The sequence below is a fragment of the Saimiri boliviensis genome, chromosome 4 (genome assembly GCF_048565385.1).
Source record: "Saimiri boliviensis isolate mSaiBol1 chromosome 4, mSaiBol1.pri, whole genome shotgun sequence".
Taxonomy (NCBI): domain Eukaryota; kingdom Metazoa; phylum Chordata; class Mammalia; order Primates; family Cebidae; genus Saimiri; species Saimiri boliviensis.
Genome location: NC_133452.1, coordinates 79,094,024 through 79,115,218, shown reverse-complemented (window position 1 = coordinate 79,115,218; position 21,195 = coordinate 79,094,024). Strand labels below are relative to the sequence as shown.

Genomic DNA, 21,195 nt, shown 5'->3' with positions numbered 1-21,195 from the left:
AGCATATCCTGAGCCTGCAGATGGATTGAGTCCCAGTGGCCCCTTCAGATCTACCCACCATAGCTGCAGGCCAGCCTGTCACCCCTCCAGTGCTTGCAGAAGTAGCCGTCTTCACAGCTTCTCCTGCTCAATCCAGCAGTGGGACACCAAGCAGTTTTTGTGACCTCTGACCTCCTTGAGTAAAAGAGGCAAAAGTGGAATGACTAGCCTGTCCATCCCAGGCCTCCCGCCTGTCCTCCTGTCTTTGTGAGACTTCAGGTCCTACCATTCTCAGCAACTCCAGGCCAGCATTACTCTGCCCCTGCGTTTAATCCTGCTCTGTGATTTTAGATATCCCCACTCAGAAAGAAAGATGATAGTACTGCCAAGGTCACTCAGTTCCAAGATCTCCTTAAGTAGACGCTCATGACGCGTTAACAAAGGGCCCCATTTTGGACTCAGGCAAATCTCGGTTTGACTTTGAAGACCCACACCTAGGCCAGGTAATGAAAAGCTGGGGGCTGTAGGCCATGAGCAGATGGGGTTTAGCAGGCCTTCTAATCAATTCCAGGCTGGAGACACAGCACTCCACGTTGCTGCTGCCCTAAATCACAAGAAAGTGGCCAAAATCTTACTGGAAGCCGGAGCAGATACCACCATTGTTAACAATGTAAGTTGAGTTGCCACATTGCTTTCTGAAGTGGTTCCCACCCCTTTCCAGAATGAGATGTGTGTTATTACAACTAAACCCCTGCAGACCCTCGGGCCCAGCACATTTGGAAGAGGGGGGATCTCTGCTGGAACCACAGCCTCTGGGGCCATTGGGGTGGACTTGAAGGAAACCCATGCTCTGAGCATCCCCAGGAATTGACAAGCCTGCTGTTAGCCACCTAGCTGCAGTGAGCACAACCTGGCATGAAAAGGAACTCAGGGATGTCCCAGTAAACTGACAAGTGGATGCTACCCAAAGTGAGTTCCAGGCTGTAAATGCATGTGGTGCTCAGAAAAATGGCCACCTGGCCCTCAGATTAATCAGCCTCAAAGTTTTAAGCTAACTCCTTTTTCTTCCACTTTGCCTGACCTCACTGTTTTCCTCCCCCACCACTGTGTGTCCTGCAGATCCTAGATCAGGCGCCAACTCAGGTGCACTTTCTTCTTCGAGACCACCCTGCAGTCTCTGCCTTTCTGTATGGCTCAGCGGGGCCTGGAGGGTGCAACAGCTGCTGTGTGGAGGTGTTTTTGAGGGGGGTGGCCTGGGACTGCTGACGCTGGCACAGGCTCTCAAGCCTCCTTGGCTCCTATATCTAGCTTCCCTCTTCTTGCTCCTACCTTCTCATAGCTCTATAACCAGTACTGGGGGCACAGTTACCTCTTCCATGATGCCTTGAATATCTTCCTTTTGCTGTCAACTCCTGGGTTTTGCCTTTGTCTCCTGAGAACTTACGTTATGGCCATAACTTGTAATTGCTTTTCATATTCCACTTCCTGAAATTTTGGCCAGGCCCTGATCTGCCCCTCTGGCGTCTTCCCACTGTTTTCCAGGGGAGGTAAATCACTGGGCTGGACCTCAGATCTTCTGTGGTGTTTCCCCAACTGAAATGTTCCCCCTGGATGCCATCTGAGTGCTACCTTCCCTCCCCTCCTTTCTGGGAAGCACTCCTTGGTGGATGGTGCCCAGGCCTTGGCCTCCTAAAGCACTTCTCGCCCCCTTGGTCTGCCCTTGCCCTCTGGCCCTGTATTTTTCTGAGGGTGTCCTCTGGTGTGACCCAGCACTCTCATTGGAGGGTCTGAGGCTGATGCTCAGGGCCATATCACATAGGTGGCTGTGTTTTGCCATGTAGGTGCTGGGTGTAGCTGGGTGTGGAACTGGCTGCTCCTGGCCAGAGCTATGCCAGCTGCGCTATGTGTGTGCGGGGCCAGTGGCCCTTTCTCACCTGTCCACCTCTGCCTCTCCTCAGGCAGGCCAGACTCCGCTGGAGACTGCCCGCTACCACAATAACCCGGAAGTTGCTCTTCTCCTCACTAAAGCTCCCCAGGTAGGATTTACTGCCCTTTCCATGGTGCTGATTATGTGGGGCTACAAAGTTTGGGGACTCCTGGTTGCAGTCTACTGAAGCCACTTCAAACTAACTTAAATAGGGAATGTAACCAGGCAGTGGAGGTGTAAGTACCCATGGGTGCTCAGGATGATGGGAGTCAAAGGCTTCCAGTCCAGCTCTTCATGGCCTAGGCCGCTCGTCTTCTCCCTGTGGCTGGATCATTGTCACGGCCAGCTGCCTGGGTCATACCTTCCCAGCTACTCAGCCAAGGAAGAAGTTCCAGTTTAAGACATTGCAGGAGAGGACCATGATTGCAGAGTTTAGGCCAAATGCCCATCCCTGAAGAAGTGGGACAGGGACTTTAAGAAGAGAAGGAGCATTCCCCAGAGAAAGGCAGGAGGGAGGGGACCATTCTGGGCGGATAGTTGCCTGCCAGAGACAGTTAAGTACAGTCTAGCTTTCTTTCCTCTTTTACTGAATAATGGTATTTTGACCATCATTTAATTTTTTTTAAATGGTGGCTGATACTTTAGTTGAGGTTGGCATTATCTAAGTAACAATAAAGAAATTTAATAATAATTTATAAATTATTCATAATTCTAGCCCCCTGAAACAACTGTTTTTGTTTCATCCACAAAATGGATGAGACATGTAATTTTTATATAATTGTGCTTACAATGTATATACCCTTTTGTGTTTCTGCCTTTTATCCTATTATGAAACAGTGCTCTGCAGTCTTCATAATTATTCATTACAATGGAGGCATAATATTCTTTTTTGTTGTTATTAATATTTTATTAAGCCATTTCCTTAATGATGAACATTTAGGTTATTTCCAGATTGGCACTATTCTGTATTACATTATAACAAACACTGATTGGCTTTCCATCTTATTCTGCAAGAAGAAGATAAAGTCTCAGGGAGTCAAAGGAAGATTTTTGAACACCACCCTGCTGCAAAATAACTCGATACCAGTCCAGGGTTTGGGATGGCCTTTATTTCATTTAAATTTTTTTTTTTTTTTTTTTTTTTTTGAGACGGAGTTTCGCTCTTGCTTCCCAGGCTGGAGTGCAATCTCGGCTCACCGCAACCTCTGCCTCCTGGGTTCGGGCAATTCTCCTGCCTCAGCCTCCTGAGTAGCTGGGATTACAGGCACACGCCACCATGCCCAGCTAATTTTTTGTATTTTTAGTAGAGACGGGGTTTCACCATGTTGACCAGGATGGTCTCGATCTCTCGACCTCATGATCCACCCGCCTCGGCCTCCCAAAGTGCTGGGATTACAAGCTTGAGCCACCGCGCCCGGCCAGTTTCTGGAAATGTTTAAGATTTGTGTCTTTTGCAAAACTGATCACCCTCTTGTGCATGGAGCTGGTTCTTCTCAGTGGTCTCTGGAAGGCCACAGAGCTCCCAACAAAAGGAAGTTGGCAGGAAAAGCTGTGGGGTTTCTACCTCTAGCAGCTTTTATCGTAAGTGGAGTCACATCCATGAATCCTGATAGAAAAATGCTAGTCTCTCATGGATCTAAAAGTATGAAGTGTGTATAAATGTCAGAACCCATCACATTTCTCTGGCAATTTCAGTTTGTGGTAATTTAATGGACATCCAGCCCCACCCTCAGCCATACAAAGATCATCAAATCTTATGGGGCTGGAGGGTTCCCCAGGCACAGAAAGACTGACGGATCTTTAATCCACCTGTCATTTGTCTTCCAGAGCCCAAGGATCTTCACTTACAGGGAAAAGACCTTACCGTGGACCATTTCCCTGTGCAGTTCTTTGTTTCCACTTAAAAAAAAAAAAAAAAAAAAAAACTTAAGCAAGTTTCTCCATGCTTACATCGAATAACAAATAAGTTGGATGACATGCTGTGAAAGTTTATTTTATGCATAATTGTATATGCTGAGCTTTATTCTCAACACAAACCAGGAACTTTATGCATAAAATGTTATGCATATTGTTCTCTTGTTCTGTGGTTACAGAAATAGCATTAGTGTTTGCTTTGCCTGAAAAGAGAAATCCCCTTGCATTAGGCCCACAGTCAGGCGTGGATTTTAAATGGGCCACAGCAGTACTAAGAGGATACTACTTTTTATTTTTTAATATTTATGTATGTATGTATGTATGTATGTATTTTGAGATGGAGTCTCACTCTGTCGCCTAGGCTGGAGTGCAGTGGCACAATCTTGGCTCACTGCAACCTCCACCTCCCAGGTTCAAGCAATTCTCCTGTCTCAGCCTCCCGAGTAGCTGGGATTACAGGTGTGTGCCACCATACCCAGCTGATTTTTGTATTTTTAGTGGAGATGGGATTTCACTATGTTGACCAGGCTGATCTCGACCTCCTGACCTCAGGTGATCCATCCACCTCAGCCTCCCAAAGTGCTGGGATTACAGGCATGAGCCACCATGCCCATCTAGAGACTACTATTGGAGGCCTCAAGGTCAATATTCCCTCACTTCTGTGGACTGGAAAAGATTAATGATGTCCCATTGGTAGATGGTCTGGTTTACTGAAAAAGGCTGGAAGCCATGCAGTTATTTTCACTGACTAATAACATGGTGAATGGAGCGAATTTTGCTAACAATTATTTTGGGTTTGGGTGACCTCTGAGTGTCACTTGTCATTTTGATTGGTGTGGTTCACAAATGCTCTGAAAGTAAATTTTAGGCTAATTCTGGTTCTATATCAAGAGTCCAAGGCCAGGCGTGGTGGCTCAAGCCTGTAATCCCAGCACTTTGGGAGGGCGAGGTGGGTGGATCACGAGGTCAAGAGATCGAGACCATCCTGGTCAACATGGTGAAACCTCGTCTCTACTAAAAATACAAAAAATTAGCTGGGCATGGTGGTGCGTGCCTGTAATCCCAGCTACTCAGGAGGCTGAGGCAGGAGAATTGCCTGAACCCAGGAGGCGGAGGTTGCAGTGAGCTGAGATTGCGCCATTGCACTCCAGCCTGGGTAACAAGAGCGAAACTACGTCTCAAAAAAAAAAAAAAAAGTACGTAGGCCAGGTGTGGTGGCCCACGCCTATAATCCCAGCACTTTGGAAGGCAGAGGCAGGTGGCTTACCCAAGCTCAGGAATTCAAGGCCACCCTGGGCAACATGGTGAAACTCTGTCTCTAAAAAAAAAAAAAGTCCGGCCGGGCGCGGTGGCTCAAGCCTGTAATCCCAGCACTTTGGGAGGCCGAGGCGGGTGGATCACGAGGTCGAGAGATCGAGACCATCCTGGTCAACATGGTGAAACCCCGTCTCTACTAAAAATACAAAAAATTAGCTGGGCGTGGTGGCGCGTGCCTGTAATCCCAGCTACTCAGGAGGCTGAGGCAGGAGAATTGCCTGAGCCCAGGAGGCGGAGGTTGCGGTGAGCCGAGATCGCACCATTGCACTCCAGCCTGGGTAACAAGAGCGAGACTCCGTCTCAAAAAAAAAAAAAAAAAAAAAAAAAAGTCCATAAATCAGGTGAGTGATGGGTATGGGTATAGTCACTTTCTTTCATCATACTTGACTTCCTGATGAGTCTGAATTTAGCTTTAGAAATGACACAGTCAGGTGTTTCTCAGACTTTCTGATCTAAGGACTCTTTTTCATTTTTAACTATTATGGACTAGAGTTTGAAGGTTTCCATCAGCTCAAAGATCTGTACTCTGTTAACACCCTCTGCCAATAAAGCCACCTGAAGGCAGGTAGGGAGGCCCCTGACAGTCACTGCATGCCAGTCACCTATTTTTTTCTTGGTTAATCCCAACAACTCCCCATTTTAATTTCTTTTTCTTTTTTTGAGACTGAGTTTCGCTCTTGTTACCCAGGCTGGAGTGCAATGGCGCGATCTCGGCTCACCGCAACCTCCACCTCCTGGGTTCAGGCAATTCTCCTGCCTCAGCCTCCTGAGTAGCTGGGATTACAGGCACACGCCACCATGCCCAGCTAATTTTTTGTATTTTTAGTAGAGACGGGGTTTCACCATGTTGACCAGGATGGTCTCGATCTCTTGACCTTGTGATCCACCCACCTCGGCCTCCCAAAGTGCTGGGATTACAGGCTTGAGCCACCGCGCCCGGCCTTCTTTTTCTTTTTTAAAAAGATAAGGTCTTGCTGTGTTGGCCAGGCTGATCTTAAACTCCTGTCCTCAAGCAGTCCTCCCACTTTGTTCTCCCATAGTGTTGGGATTATAGGCATGAGCCACTGCGCTTGACCCGTTTTTACATTTGAGAAGACAGAGCACAGACAGCTCAAATCACTTGCCCAAAGACCCTACAGCCAGTGGCTACTGGGTTCAAACTGAGATTGTTCTGACCCCACATACGTTTCTCTGTGTCCATTCTGTCACTCTGCACTGTAAGAGGCAGAGTAAATGCTTCCTTTTGGGGAAGAGATTCCTGTCTTGTGGTTGGTACTGTGGCTTATAGATACACCTTAATAATATTTGAATCAAATTGATGTGACTTGGACACAGTTTGGCCAAGGGAACATCTGCTAGGCTAGCTCAGGTCCAGTGTACCAAGATGGAAAGTGAGACTGCCTGGCACGGGGCTGCTACATCACACACCTCCAGAGAATACCCTTTATATCCTAGTTTAGGTGGATGGCACTCCTTAGAGCACAGCCTCTGTGCATGTAGTTGGCAGTCCTGGCCCAGCATCAGTGCCTGTAGTTATTATCATCATAGACTTTAAGCTTCTTGAGGTCAGGGATAATAGTCTACCCATCTCCAAGTCCCTGTGGTGCCCAGGACAAGCCTTGGATGATGCTAGGTAGTCCAGAGGTGCTTGTTTGATATGAACACCTGCTCTCACCCTGTAGGCTGTCAGTTCCATTAGGTCAGAGGCCCAGGTCCAGGGAGAATTCTCTCACGTGGATGCTGTGCACACCAGTGGTTGTAACAATGCCGTTTGCCTCCTTCAGGTCTTGCGCTTCAGTCGCGGGCGAAGCCTGAGGAAAAAGAGAGAGAGGCTCAAGGAAGAGAGGAGAGCCCAGTCTGTGCCAAGAGATGAGGTGGCCCAAAGCAAGGTGGGGGGCAGTCCTCCCGCCGTCCCCACGTCCTCCCATGCGCAGAGGGTGGGAAACTATCTCCCTACTTTGGCCGGGCTCACCTGCTGGCTGCCAGGCCCTTCTCTGCCTCTCCTCCTTGCTGGGGCTCTTCAAACTGTTGCCAGTATTTTTCTCTTTGGCTTCACATCCTCCATTCCCCAAGGCTTCAGGCCATGTGCCTCCATGTGCGCTGCCTGTTAACCATCTGGTAGCGTCGGCGGCATGCTTACCAGCTCAGGTATCTGTGGCCTTTGCCTCTGCCCTATGGGCAGCACTGCCTCTCTGACAACAGTGTCAGATTGTGTAGGGCAGTGGCTCTCAAAATGTGGTGTCCAGTGTGTCACCTGGGACCTTGTTAGATATGCTAATTCTTGGGCCTCACCTCAGACCCGTAGGATCAGAAACTTGTGTGGGGCTCAGCAATCTGTGTTGAAACAAGCCCTCCAGCGGACTCTCTTGTGGAGTAAAATTTGAGAGCCACTGGCATAGGTCACTTCAGGTAGGGGACCAAGGCTATGCTGGCCTATATGGCTCCCTTATAGGAATTAGAAAAAGATGCCCCCTGGGCAGACCCGCCGTGCACAGGGCACACATGGTGAGCAGAGCCCAAGCTGATTTCAGCTCCTCTTGCCCCACACCTCCGCCTCAGCTAGGTGTCCTTGTGCCATGTAAACCATGCCTTTGTGTTCACTCAGGAGGAAGAAGGCTGGGATATAGAGACAGCTTTTGGCACAGAAAATGTTATCACCAAGTACTTGCTCTTCTATTTGCTATTTCAGAATCCTCTCATCGATTTCCAGGGTTAAGCCATTGCAACTCTGATTAACTTCCTAGGTGTGAATTGTACATATTCAGTTGTGAATGTTCTCACAAGAACCAGAAATATATTTTTTTCATTTCAAAGGATTATTACTCTTTGCCATGAATTTTGTTGGCAGTGGGTGGTGTCCAAGGTCAAAGAATGAGTGAGTTATGTTTTGTTGAAATGCAAAAGACTGAAAGTCTCTTAATGCTGAGGTGTTTTGTGTTGGGTAGGTTCCTGGTGTTCTACAACATCAAATTAGACCCAGGAATATCTTTAGTTTAGGACCTAGTAAATACGATGAAAGCCAAATGTTCAACCAACCAGGAAAAACATTCTATGTTAGTTAAGATCACCAAGCAGTGTTTCCTATGTCTGAAATTTATCTCATTTGCAAACTTTCCCTTGGGTCTCTTAATAGATGGAATCTTGCAAAGAAAATTTGACCCTATTAGTGAAAAAGGCCAAGGGAGCAAACGGAATAGGTCTCCGGGCTTTTTTCTTCTGTAGGGCAGTGTCTCAGCAGGAGACACCCCCAGCAGTGAACAGGCTGTGCCCAGAAAAGAAGAAGGCAAAGAAGAGTTCCTGTCAGCCTCCCCAGAACCCAGAGCAAAGGATGACAAGAGGAAAAAGTCAAGGCCCAAGGTCAGGAGGCACGGAAAGCAGCCCAGAGGGTGGCTGGGAGGCAGGGAGGTGAGAGTCCTGGCAGAGTGTCATGCCCATCAGCTAAAAAGCCACCTCACTTGGCTGGCTGGTTTGGAGCCAGAGCACAGAAATTAAATCTGGCAAACATCAGACACAAAGTTAATGTGCTGATATATTTCTTTTGACATGTGTAGCTTGGAGTAGAACACTATGAGGTGAAACAAAGTGAGACTCTTTACCCAAATGGGGTGACATGGGCGCCACTGACTGGTATCAGCCTTGCAGAGGTCAGAGGGCTCAGAGGTGTCGTCCTTTCCTCTCCCACAGGTGTCAGCATTTTCTGATCCCACACCACCAGCCGACCAACAGCCTGGACATCAGAAGAACCTGCATACTCATAATCACCCTAAAAAGAGGAACAGGCATCGGTGTTCATCCCCGCCCCCACCCCATGAGTTCAGGGCATACCAGCTATACACATTATACCGGGGCAAGGACGGGAAAGTGATGCAGGTACCTGCTAAGCACTGTCAGGACTTGGCGTTCAGCAAGGGTTTTTAACAGCATTCCTGGGGGCTGATAGCTACTTTAGGCATTGACTTAGTTAAGCATGAGCTTTGAAGGTAAGCCAGATGGCCTCCGTACCTGCACAGGGCAGGTCACTCCTGCTGCTAAGCCAAGGCACAAAGAGGTGTAGCTGCAAAGCTTGCTGCACCATCCTCAGGTGACTAGGTATCTTGAGGCCCCAGGGTGTATAAAAGCAGCTTGAGGAGAGGAACCAAATCTTACCCTCTGAATCTTCTGATTACTGCCCTCAAAGCTTGACCTATAAGATGCTCCAAAGTTATGACAAGGATGAGCCTGTCTCTTCCATCATCTCTATCCTCTGGTATACTACCTGTCACATGGTGGGTGCTCAAAACATACTTGTTGAGGGAATGAACAAGGGATTGATTCCTTTTTTCTTTCTCTTTTAGGCACCAATAAATGGTTGTCGATGTGAACCTCTTATCAACAAGCTGGAGAATCAGTTGGAGGCTACTGTGGAGGAGATAAAAGCAGAGCTGGGATCGGTTCAGGACAAAATGAATATAAAGCTGGGGCAGATGGAGAATAAGACCCAGCACCAAGTACGTCATAAAGCCCAGCCTCCTAATTGCAAGGTGTTCTGGCAGAACATGAACTCAAGAGCAGACTTTGACTTTAGCATACCCTTCCGCCCCGGGGAGTGTCCAGTGGGCTGTCAGGGAAGAGCCCTGCCTCTGCTTATGTGATTCTGTTAAAGCACATTTATTTCAGCTTTTTAAAGAACATGTTTAAATTGCTTCTTACTATAAAAGTAAGATATCCCCATTACAGAGCATTTTTAGACATGAAAGTTAGGAAAATAAATCACCTATAATCCCACTGGGCTAAAAAATCACTATTAATATTTGAGTTTAGGCCAGGAGTGGTAGGTCACACCTGTAATCCCAGCACTTTGGGAGACCAAGATGGGCAGATCACCTGAGGTCAGCAGTTTGAGACCAGCCTAGCCAATATGGTGAAACCCCGCCTCTGCTAAAATTAGCCTGGTATGGTGGCGCACACCTGTAATCCCAGCTACTCAGGAGGCAGAGGCACGGGAATCACTTGGACCTGGGAGGTGGAGGTTGCAGTAAGTGGAGATTGCACCATTGCACTCCAGCCTGGGCAACAGAGCATGACTCGCCTTAAAAAAAAAAATCGGGGGTTTCTTTTCTTCCAGTCTTCTTATATGTCAGTTTTTGCTACACTCCTTCCCCATTGAATACAAAATTAGAATAATTATGTCTGTAGTTTTTTTCTTTTCCCAGATTTTTTTTTTGAAAGTTGTGAAATATAACAAAAAAGTTCACAGAATAATGGAATGAATACTCGCATATTATCTCTGCAGTCAGCCAGTTAATATGTGTCTAAATATTTCAGAATGTTTACAATAACACTTTCAACTTCATAACAACAATATTGTTTTCACACCTGAGAAAATATCATCCATTCCATATTCAGATTTTATTAGTTTTCCTAAAATAATATTTTTTATAGCTTTTTTTTTTTTTTTTTTTTTTTTTTGAGATGGGGATCTCACTCTGTCACCCAGGCTATAGTGCAGTGGTGACCTTGGCTCACGACAGCCTCCGCCTCCCGGATTCAAGCGATTCTCCCTCCTCGGCCTCAGCCTCCTGAGTAGGTGGGACTAAGGCAGATGTCACCATGCCCAGCTAATTTTTGTGGTTTTTGGTAGAGTTGAGATTCCACCATGCTGGCTAGGCTGGTCTCAAACTCCTGGGCTCAAGCAGTCCACCTGCCTTGGCCTCCCAAAGTGCTGGGATTAAAGGCATGAGCCACCATGCCCTCTCTTTTTTTTTTTTTTAAAGTTTTTGCCAAATTGATTAAGGACATTTTACTAAGTTTTATTTCCTTGTTTACGGATAAGATTAAACATTTTTAAGACTTATTTTCTATCTGTATTTTACAGAAAGGCCATTTTAAAAGTCTTCATAGGCCGGGCGCGGTGGCTCAAGCCTGTAATCCCAGCACTTTGGGAGGCCGAGGCGGGTGGATCACGAGGTCGAGAGATCGAGACCAACCTGGTCAACATGGTGAAACCCCGTCTCAACTAAAAATACAAAAAATTAGCTGGGCATGGTGGTGCGTGCCTGTAATCCCAGCTACTCAGGAGGCTGAGGCAGGAGAATTGCCTGAACCCAGGAGGTGGTGGTTGCGGTGAGCCGAGATCGTGCCATTGCACTCCAGCCTGGGTAACAAGAGCGAAACTCCGTCTCAAAAAAAAAAAAAAAAAAAAGTCTTCATAGATTTGTGCATACCTTTGTGTGCACAAAACTCTACTTTGCCTAGCCTAAGCTCAAAGAGGAATGAGATATGAACGCTGGGATACCTTACAGGCCTCGTTTCAGTTCAAGGAAGTGACAGATTGGGGTATAGAATCTTAGTCCTCATTCCAAATTACAGAGAAAGGACCCTGGTACCCTTGGGTCAGATATTCATACCCTAGCCAATCAATGTGACCTGTGAACAAAGCAATGTATACCTATGGCTGCTCTTGAAAACAGCCACCTGGAGGAAGAGGTTAAGGGAGAGGGGAGAGTAGGCCAATCCTAGAAAACAGGAGGAGCACAGTTCACAGGAAAACATGAGCTGAAAAGAAAAACAGAAGGTGCTCACCATGTCTCCAGAACTGATGTTTATTTTTTCTTAATGTAGAACGCCACGTATGTCCCTGACAGGAGAGGAGGTCACCAGTGAGCCTTGGTGGATTGGCTCTTCCTAACAATAGTTCCTTTCATTCTTTGGTCCTTGTCAAAGCAGTGAGTTTGGCCCTTCTAGGTGTGGGGGTCTTACCGGAAATGCCAAGATGAAGGGGACTCCAGAAGGGCATGTGATTGAAAAGTAACAACTGCTTGTTCTCTGAAGCAGTTCTTTAAGTTCCTTCTACACTCTTCTTACGTACTTTCCTACTTCCAGTGAAGCACCAAAAAATATTTGCTCACTGGAAAAGCTGGATAAAAGATCATTTTACTGCCTCATAGGCAACCACTAACATTTTTTAAAGTCGGGGTTGGGGAAGAAAATCCATAATTCGAGATGTAGTTTTTCCTTACAGTAGTCTGGGAAATAATGTTTTAAGGCCTTCAAGGCCTGCATGGGCTCAAGTTGTGTGTTTACGGCATATTTATATTCTTTTGTTTTTGAGATGGAGTCTTGCTTTGTCATCCAGACTGGAGTGCAGTGGCGTGATCTCGGCTTACTGAAACCTCTACCTCCCAGGTTCAAGCAATTCTCCTGCCTTAGCCTCCCAAGTAGCTGGGACTACAGGCACCCGCCACCATGCCTGGCTAATTTTTGTATTTTTAGTAGAGATGGAGTTTCGCCATGTTGGCCAGGCTGATCTCAAACTTCTGCCCTCACGTGCTGGGATTACAGCCCACCACGCCTGGCCTGCATGTTCATAGTCTCTCAAACCTCTTAAACTTTAACAAATGAGATTTTTTTAAAAAAGAAATATTGGTCTCATAGAAACATGCTCAAGAATTCTGCAAAAGTTCCATGAGTCCTATATGCAAATGGAATCAGATGAGAAGTTGAAGCTGGCATGCAGGGGCTCCTACTTGATTCCCCTGAGCCCCTCTGCAGGAACTGAGAAACCAGGGCTCACCCTGAGATCATCTCAGTCCTGCACTCTGCTCCCTTTGACTCCTAGATGCGTGTTTTGGACAAGCTGATGGTTGAGCGACTCTCTGCAGAGAGGACAGAGTGCCTGAACCGCCTGCAACAGCACTCAGACACAGAGAAGCATGAGGGGGAGAAACGACAGGTAGGAACCAGTACCTGCTAGTCGTTAGCTTACGATTTACCACGCAGGCCCATTGAGCTCAGGCAGGCCTGCCACTGAAAACTCAGAGGCTGAGACTCCCTGAGAGCTTTTGCATTATATAGTGTATCATTTTTATAATCCTGAAATGAGGTTAGTAGAAAAGAAACTATAGTTCTGTTTATGTCCATGGCAGAGTATGCTGGCAACAGATGAAGACTGAACGTGCTGGGGAAGATGCCATTTCTGCCCCGAACTAACTCCATGTATTGTATATTTGTTAGGCCATTACAGTTTTCGAACAAGACATAGTTTCTGCCCTCAGGGAGCTTACTGTCTCATCAAGACAATAGACATGGAATGAGTAGAGGTGATTATGTGAGAACTCATGCTTCTAAGCAGCCAGAAGTACTTGGTTTGGAAGATTTAGGTGGCTTTGGGTGGTTGAGTTTAAGGTGGCTCTGAGTCACTCAGTGAAGATTGTAGATAGCTCTCTGCTTGGGTGCCTGCTGTAGCCTATAAAAGGGTGGCTTCGGCTGTGTTGCTATAAAGGAATACTTGAGGCTGGGTAATTTATAAAGAAGAGAGTTATTTCACTCACGGTTCTGCAGGCTGTACAAGAAGCATGGTGCCAGCATCTGCCTCTGGTGAGGGCCTCAGGAAGCTTTTACTCATGGAAAGGGAGCTGGTGTACACAGATCACCTAGCGAGATAAGAGGCAAGAGAGACAGGAGGGAGGTGTCAACTAGTTCTTTCAAAAACTAATAAAGCAAGAACTCACTAACCGTGAGGATAATACCAAGCCAGTCATGAGGCATTCAGCCCCGTGACAAAACACCTCTCATGAGGCCCCACCTCCAACACTGGGGATCAGATTTCAATGAGATTTGGAGAGGTCAGATATCCAAACTATAGCAGTGGGCAAGCCATAACTTCTTGGGTTTGTTAGATGATATCCTCAACTGTTAGAATTGAAAAGTCCATCCTTGAGGCTTTAATTCATAAACAGTGTATCAAATTCATTCATTTATTTATTTATTTTAAGATATCCTTGGTGGACGAATTAAAAACCTGGTGCATGTTAAAGATTCAGAATCTGGAGCTGAAGCTTTCTGGAGATTCTAGGGCCTCCAGAGCTAAATCCACACCATCAACTTGCGAGTCCTCTACAGGTAACCCACATACAGAGAGCCCTTTTGTCCAAAAGGAACACAACCAGCAGCTCTTGTTCTCTCCTGCATTGAAAGGCAGTCCGGACCGGGTACAGTGGCTTACGCCTGTAATCAGCATTTGGGGAGGGCAAGGCAGGCAGATCACCTGAGGTTGGGTGTTTGAGACCAGCTTGATCAACATGGAGAAAACTTGTCTCTACTAAAAATACAAAATTAGCTGGGCCTGGTGTCACATGCCTGTCATCACAGCTACTTGGGAGGCTGAGGCAGAAGAATCGCTTGAACCTGGGAGGTGGAGGTGGCAGTGAGCAGAGATCATGCCATTGCACTCCAGCCTGGGCAGCAAGAGCAAAATTCCATCTCAAAAAATAAATAAATAAAAGGCAGTCCTTATGAAAGGACTGTGGGAAATACTGGATGGTAGGGTGCACTCTGTAGGGGCAGGGACTATATTTTACTCATCATAATCATATACTCAGTTGCTATATAGTAATAAAGCATTCTCATTTATGTGCTCAAGCTTATTTATGAGTAAAGGAATGAGAGAATTGTTGATTGGTGATAACATTGCTTTGAGTACAATATTGATGGTATCAGAGTGGACCCCAAAGATGAGAGGTGATGAAGATCTATCAGCTTCCTCAGCAGGGCTCTTCCTCCCTTGCCTTTTGCCTTTACTCCTTTCTTCTCTTTGATCTGCCTTTTACTATTGTCCACCTATGCAAATCCTCATTAAACAGCAAGTTCTTTTTTTTTTTATTGCATTTTAGGTTTTGGGGTACATGTGAAGAACATGCAAGGTTGTTGCATAGGTACACACATGGCAGTGTGGTTTGCTACCTTCCTCCCCTTCACCTATATCTGGCATTTCTCCCCATGCTATCTCTCCCCAACTCCCCCCACTGCTGTCCCTCCCCTGTTTCCCCCCAACAGACCCCAGTGTGTGATGCTCCCCTCCCTGTGTCCATGTGTTCTCATTGTTCAACACCCTCCTATGAGTGAGAACATGCAGTGTTTGATTTTCTGCTCTTGTGTCAGTTTGCTGAGAATGATAGTTTCCAGGTTCATCTATGTCCCTACAAAGGACACGAACTCATCGTTTTTGATGGCTGCATAATATTCCATGGTGTATATGTGCCACATTTTCCCTGTCCAGTCTATCATCGATGGGCATTTGGGTTGGTTCCACATCTTTGCTATTGTAAACAGTGCTGCAATGAACATTCGTGTGCATGTGTCCTTATCGTAGAACAATTTATAATCCTTTGGATATATACCCAGTAATGGGATTGCTGGGTCAAATGGTATTTCTATTTCTAGGTCCTTGAGGAATCGCCACACTGTCTTCCACAGTGGTTGAACTAATTTACACTCCCACCAACAGTGTAAAAGTGTTCCTATTTCTCCGCATCCTCTCCAGCATCTGTTGTCTCCAGATTTTTTTAATGATCGTCATTCTAACTGGCATGAGATGGTATCTCAATGTAGTTTTGATTTGCATTTCTCTAATGACCAGGGATGATGAGCATTTTTTCATAAGTTTGTTGGCCTCATGTATGTCTTCTTTTGTAAAGTGTCTGTTCATATCCTTTGCCCACTTTTGAATGGGCTTGTTTGTTTTTTTCATGTAAATCTTGAACAGCAAGTTCTTACATCGAACTTGCCCCTGGTGCTGGACAGGAAGTGATGCAAGCACAACATCTTGACATTAGCCACAGTGGTTATACTCAGTGGTAATATTGAGGACATTCAGAGCCTGGGTTACTAGGCCTCAATGGGAGATTTTGATATAAGTGTTTTATGTTATCACAGGCCATCTCTGGAACTGTGGTTTCATCTTTGTGCCAACAACATGGGAAAACATCCCCGGAAAATGTTTCAAGCTAGGACTACCCTTGGAGCTTGTCATGGTGCTCTGGGTGTGGAAAATGGGGCCTCCTTTCCAAATTGGAGCTTGGGTCAAGCAATTAGTTATGGAATAGGCCCAGAATTAGACAATGGGAATACATATTCTCATAGATAAATGTCCAAATCTGCTTTGAGACACTTGGTGAGCTGCATCGTCCTTAGGCATCAGGAAACAGGACCCAGAGCCTTCTCAGGTAGATTGAGACAGGATAAAGGAAAAGCCAGCAACTTTTTTGGCTTAAATGATACCAGTGTAGCTAACACAGAATCCATGAAAGCCCTGACAAGCCAAAATGATCATCAGAGGAGACAAAGTGGAAGGGAGGAACAGAAAAGTACGAAAAAGCTCACAGGAGACATTACACATGGTAGGTGGTGATGGGAAAGGTTGGTGATCTACAGGATCCTTAGGATTCTCAAATACTGACCCACAGCCACATGACTGTGTGAATGTGGATTTGCTCTCATGTTTGTTTTCCTTCTGAAACCAGGTGTGGATCAGTCAGTGGTGACTGCAGGTCCAGCAGCAACTTCTGACAGCTCCCCTCCGGTGGTTAGGCCCAAGGAAAAGGCCCTCAACTCCACTGCTACCCAGAGACTCCAGCAGGAGCTGTCGTCTTCTGACTGCACAGGCTCCCGATTGAGGAACGTCAAGGTCCAGACAGTCTTGCTACCCCTGAATGAGGCAGGCAGATGTGATCAGCAGGCTGGGCCCTGCGTCAACAGAGGCACTCAAACTAAGAAGTCTGGGAAGAGTGGGCTGACAAGGCATCGCATCCAGCAACCTGCAGCCAGCAGCACCTGTGGGCAGCCTCCACCAGCGGGAGGCGAGCAGACTGGCCCTCACATTCGGGACACCTCCCAAGCTCTGGAGCTTACCCAGTATTTTTTTGAGGCTGTTTCTACCCAGATGGAAAAGTGGTATGAAAGGAAGATTGAAGAAGCACGAAGCCAAGCAAATCAGAAAGCCCAGCAAGACAAGGCTACTTTGAAGGAACATATTAAAAGTTTAGAAGAGGAACTTGCTAAACTAAGGACTAAGGTGCAGAAGGAAAATTAGCACCAATAAAATGGAAACAAGAAAGGATTCTTGAAGATTTCCAGTTTTGCAACTGCATAGTAGTTATGGCCAAGGAATCAACTATTGTATATATTGCAGATTTGCCTTTTAAAAAAAAATCACTAATTTCTACAGTGTGCCAGATACATGTTTCCTATGCCCGGAAGTTATGAAGGCCTCAACAATTAAACGAAACCAGGGGAAGCTTGCTTAGTTTTGGGTTTAAGCCTCAGCCCAGGTTCATCTGAAGTTTGAAAGCTCAGATTAAGCAAGCCATGCTAAGAAGCTGAATGATGTGTAAGCCTAGACTCTGAAATTCAAGATGTGTGAAATAATATAAGTCAAAAGCAAGAAAAACTTAATCCCGTCTGAACTCCAGTAGTCATTCATATAAATTTGAACACACCTGCTGTGCCTAGACAAGTGTCTTCTCTAAGAGAGCTGTAACTCTGAGATGTGCTAAGTAAACCCTGTTTCTCAGATTCAGAATTCTCAAAATGTTGACTATTAACCACATGAAAAGTTACCAGATTTTTGAGGAGAAATGTTTTCGTGATGTCACAAGATCTGATATATCTTATGATAAAATTTATTGAAAAGTCAGTTTATTTAGATAATGAATCATTAGCTAACAGTTCCGAAAACAATGAGATCAAACAAGACAGATTCAAATTGTTTGATCATTTCCGTATTTTCAGTCAAAAAATCAATTATAATTTTAAAGCAGATTAATGGAGAAAACATTCATGTAACAATTACCTGAAAATTTGTAACCTATTCCTAATCAAACCCAGTTATATCAGAGAACCTTTCTGAATTTGAGATTATTGCTCTACATTTTATAAAGAATAAGGCTGTTTTTTTTAAAAAGTATTTCATTTTGAATTAAACTGTCGCTAAAGAACCTCAGAACCTTTCTACTGCTTTGCAGTGACTATGTCAAGGCAACATACTCCATAACAACTTAGGCCTCACTGTTCCCCAGCTTCATGGAGGCCTGAAGACTTGACTTTGCTCCATAATGAAATATAAACGCAGAAATAAAATTGTAAAAGTAGCTTGGATATACTGAAACTTCGGACCTCTTCTTGTCCTTTGGAATGTGGGATTTATATTCATCTCCTCAATATTCCATGTACGCATAGAAACTTCAGTTCTATTTCTGTAAACACAGGAACCTAGTGACTATTGAACGTAATTGTAAATAAAATGCTGCTCATTGAGCCAAAGAGAAAAAAATGACTTACTGACATGGAGACACCAAGAAAAACAAAGTATTCTTTTATTTCCTTTGCAAGCTCACAGTTTTGGGGGTTTTTTAATAGTGACAATCCATAGATATAGATATTCCTAAAAGAAAAAAAAAAGGTAATTCAGTAGATATATATCACTGCTATAGAACCTGAATATGGAATGAATTTGATGATTTTGTTTGATTTTGTTGAGACAGGGTCTTGCTCCGTCGCCCGGACTGGAGTGCAGTGGCATGATCACACCTCACTGCAACTTTGGCCTCCCAGGCTCAAGCGATCCTCCTGCCTCAACCTCCCAAGTAGCTGGAACTACAGGCGTGCACCACCAAGCCCGGCTAATTTTTTGTAGATATGGGGTCTCACTATATTGCCGAGGCTGAATTTGATGTTATTTCAAGCTGATTTTCATGTGTTTGTGAGCTTGTCTTATTCCTCAACCACTATGCAGGTAGACAGTCTTCCCCCAGAGACTCACTAGATTGCAGTATAGAAGCACTTCCTCATTTCCCAGTTGTTCCTAATACAGAATTGTAGAGCTGGAGAGTACCTTCAGTTTTCTAAATCTATTCCTAAACAGGGTATCACTAACCTCTTTAGAATTATTCCTCAACATACATCAGTTTATTGAGAACTGCCTAATACTCAAAGAAATGAAATCCTGAGTTCAGTAAGCTGTGTTCCAAGCAGGAATTATTTTCACTTACCAAAATATCTCCTATTACCTCAAGGTATCCTTGTTGAGAAATGCCGAAAACTAAATTAAGTATCAAGTCTAGACCACAGAGTGCTTTGGTGGGAGTATTTTGATTATATACCTCCTACCCATCAGAAGCAGGCAGCTAATATTGTGAACTGAATATTTTTGTCAAGTCACAGGGAAGAGACCAGAGAATGAGAAAGGTCAAATGGACCTAGTGTGGCTGACTACATGATCTTGTCTCTTGGAAGTCTGTCATAGAAGAGAAAACACACAGAGGTGAAGAAACAGAATAGGCTCAGTCAGCATCCTTACCCAGAGATGACAGTATCTCTATTAAGACCAATGCAATACCTTTTCATCTTCAACAAATGTTGTTTTGTCTGGTTTTGATCCTTGGCATTGTCAAAAACTTAACTGCAGGTCCAGTGTATATTTTTCCTTATTTTTCCCTTTTAGCTATCTGCTAAAATGAGTAAATGCCACAACTGTACTTTTCCAAAGAAACAGAACTGCTGACAGTGTACAGCCTGTCATGCAGGTCATGGTTCAAACCGAGGCTGAAACTTTCAACACCTGTGGAAAAAAAAAATAACGTGAAACACAGAAACATTGTACAATGTTAGTGTTTTTTTTTTTTAAAGAAATTGTTAGTGCATTATTGTATTGAGTATACTAAATATCTGTGATAGAGTAAATTTATTAGTTCTAATCTTACTTTTGATTTTGGGAGCCCAAAATAAGAGTGTTGTTTTCATGGTTATACCTTGTTTGTGAAGTCAGGTGTTCATGAGGCATGTTATGTGTCTTCTAATCAATATTTTTATCACCTTGAATTTGTGTCTCTTCCAAGCATTAAACTTTAAGATACTGTGGATCTTAAATTCCTTATTAAAAAAATGAAAGTGTGAATACTTTGTTTAGCTTATATTTTCATTTGTTGTGGTTGACCACATTTTATGGCTCCTGAGACCACCCAGCTATACTTTACCTTGTATCTATAAAAGTGTAATTCAGAGTAAATACATAGGCTATAAAGTCGAGATCAGGTGCTCTTCACCAAAAGCAAAACAAAACTGCTGAAATGTGGCAAGTTTCCTCAGTGCAAGCTTAAATGTTTAAACTGTTGACCATTTGGACAATACTGGACAAAGGGGAGGGACAAAACGTCATCTGCAGTAGTTACCAACAGTAGTTGGTATATTCTGCAGTAGTTACCAACGTTATACCATTTGACTAAGTTAATTCTTTTTTTTTTTTTTGAGACGGAGTTTCGCTCTTGTTGCCCAGGCTGGAGTGCAATGGCGCGATCTCGGCTCACCGCAACCTCCGCCTCCTGGGTTCAGGCAGTTCTCCTGCCTCAGCCTCCTGAGTAGCTGGGATTACAGGCATGCGCCACCATGTCCAGCTAATTTTTTGTATTTTTAGTAGAGACGGGGTTTCACCATGTTGACCGGGATGGTCTCGATCTCTTGACCTTGTGATCCACCCGCCTCGGCCTCCCAAAGTGCTGGGATTACAGGCTTGAGCCACCGCGCCCGGCCTAGTTAATTCTTAAATGCACTTCTTCTTGTGAAGTGTGGATAATATAAGCCAGTGACAAAAACCAGTTTGAAAAACTAACCTTTTGTATTCTAAAATAACTTTTATGAGTAAGAGTAAAACAGCCGGGCGCGGTGGCTCAAGCCTGTAATCCTAGCACTTTGGGAGGCCGAGGCGGGTGGATCACGAGGTCAAGAGATCGAGACCATCCCGGTCAACATAGTGAAACCCCGTCTCTACTAAAAATACAAAAAATTAGCTGGGCATGGTGGCGCGTGCCTGTAATCCCAGCTACTCAGGAGGCTGAGGCAGGAGAATTGCCTGAACCCAGGAGGCGGAGGTTGCGGTGAGCCGAGATCGCGCCATTGCACTCTAGCCTGGGTAACAAGAGCGAAACTCCGTCTCAAAAAAAAAAAAAAAAAAAAAAAAAAGTAAAACAGATTTTTTTATTTGTAACTTTATATAAGGAGAAACAGTCTTCCCTGGTATGACTACAATACTATAAACAGCAAGAAATATGTTCTGCTTTCTGTAATTTTAGAAAGTCATTCCAGCTTGGGTGACAGAATGAGGTAAGACTGTGTATCTTAATTAAAAAGAGCTTGGAGACCGGGCACAGTGGCTCACGCCTATAATCCCAGCACTTTGGGAGGCCAAGGTGGGTGGATCATGAGGTCAAGAGATCGAGACCATCCTGGTCAACATGGTGAAACCCCGT

General features: G+C 44.9%; 1 protein-coding gene and 1 long non-coding RNA gene across 11 annotated transcripts in view; one reads left to right on the top strand and one right to left on the bottom strand.

Moving 5' to 3' along the window:
* Window positions 1-19,852, top strand: part of ANKRD6 (ankyrin repeat domain 6) — a 197,518-nt gene extending 177,666 nt beyond the window's left edge. For 9 of the 10 annotated variants that reach the window (XM_039465511.2, XM_074397703.1, XM_074397701.1 and 6 more), the window contains 9 exons: window positions 551-649; window positions 1,938-2,015; window positions 6,922-7,026; window positions 8,360-8,494; window positions 8,822-9,007; window positions 9,472-9,624; window positions 12,735-12,848; window positions 13,891-14,017; window positions 16,417-19,852. In XM_039465511.2, coding sequence (XP_039321445.1) covers window positions 551-649; window positions 1,938-2,015; window positions 6,922-7,026; window positions 8,360-8,494; window positions 8,822-9,007; window positions 9,472-9,624; window positions 12,735-12,848; window positions 13,891-14,017; window positions 16,417-16,985 — 1,566 coding nt within the window. In that variant the 3' untranslated portion in view covers window positions 16,986-19,852. The remainder of the gene's footprint in view (window positions 1-550; window positions 650-1,937; window positions 2,016-6,921; window positions 7,027-8,359; window positions 8,495-8,821; window positions 9,008-9,471; window positions 9,625-12,734; window positions 12,849-13,890; window positions 14,018-16,416) is intronic. The other variant, XM_074397702.1, reaches the window with a different exon arrangement.
* On the bottom strand, window positions 5,374-18,317 carry LOC141584287 (uncharacterized). The gene is made up of 4 exons (XR_012517245.1): window positions 18,233-18,317; window positions 13,447-13,548; window positions 8,734-8,900; window positions 5,374-6,948 (listed from the first exon to the last, which is right to left on the bottom strand). It is a non-coding gene; the product is annotated as an uncharacterized LOC141584287 (long non-coding RNA).
* Window positions 19,853-21,195: the final 1,343 nt, after the last annotated feature.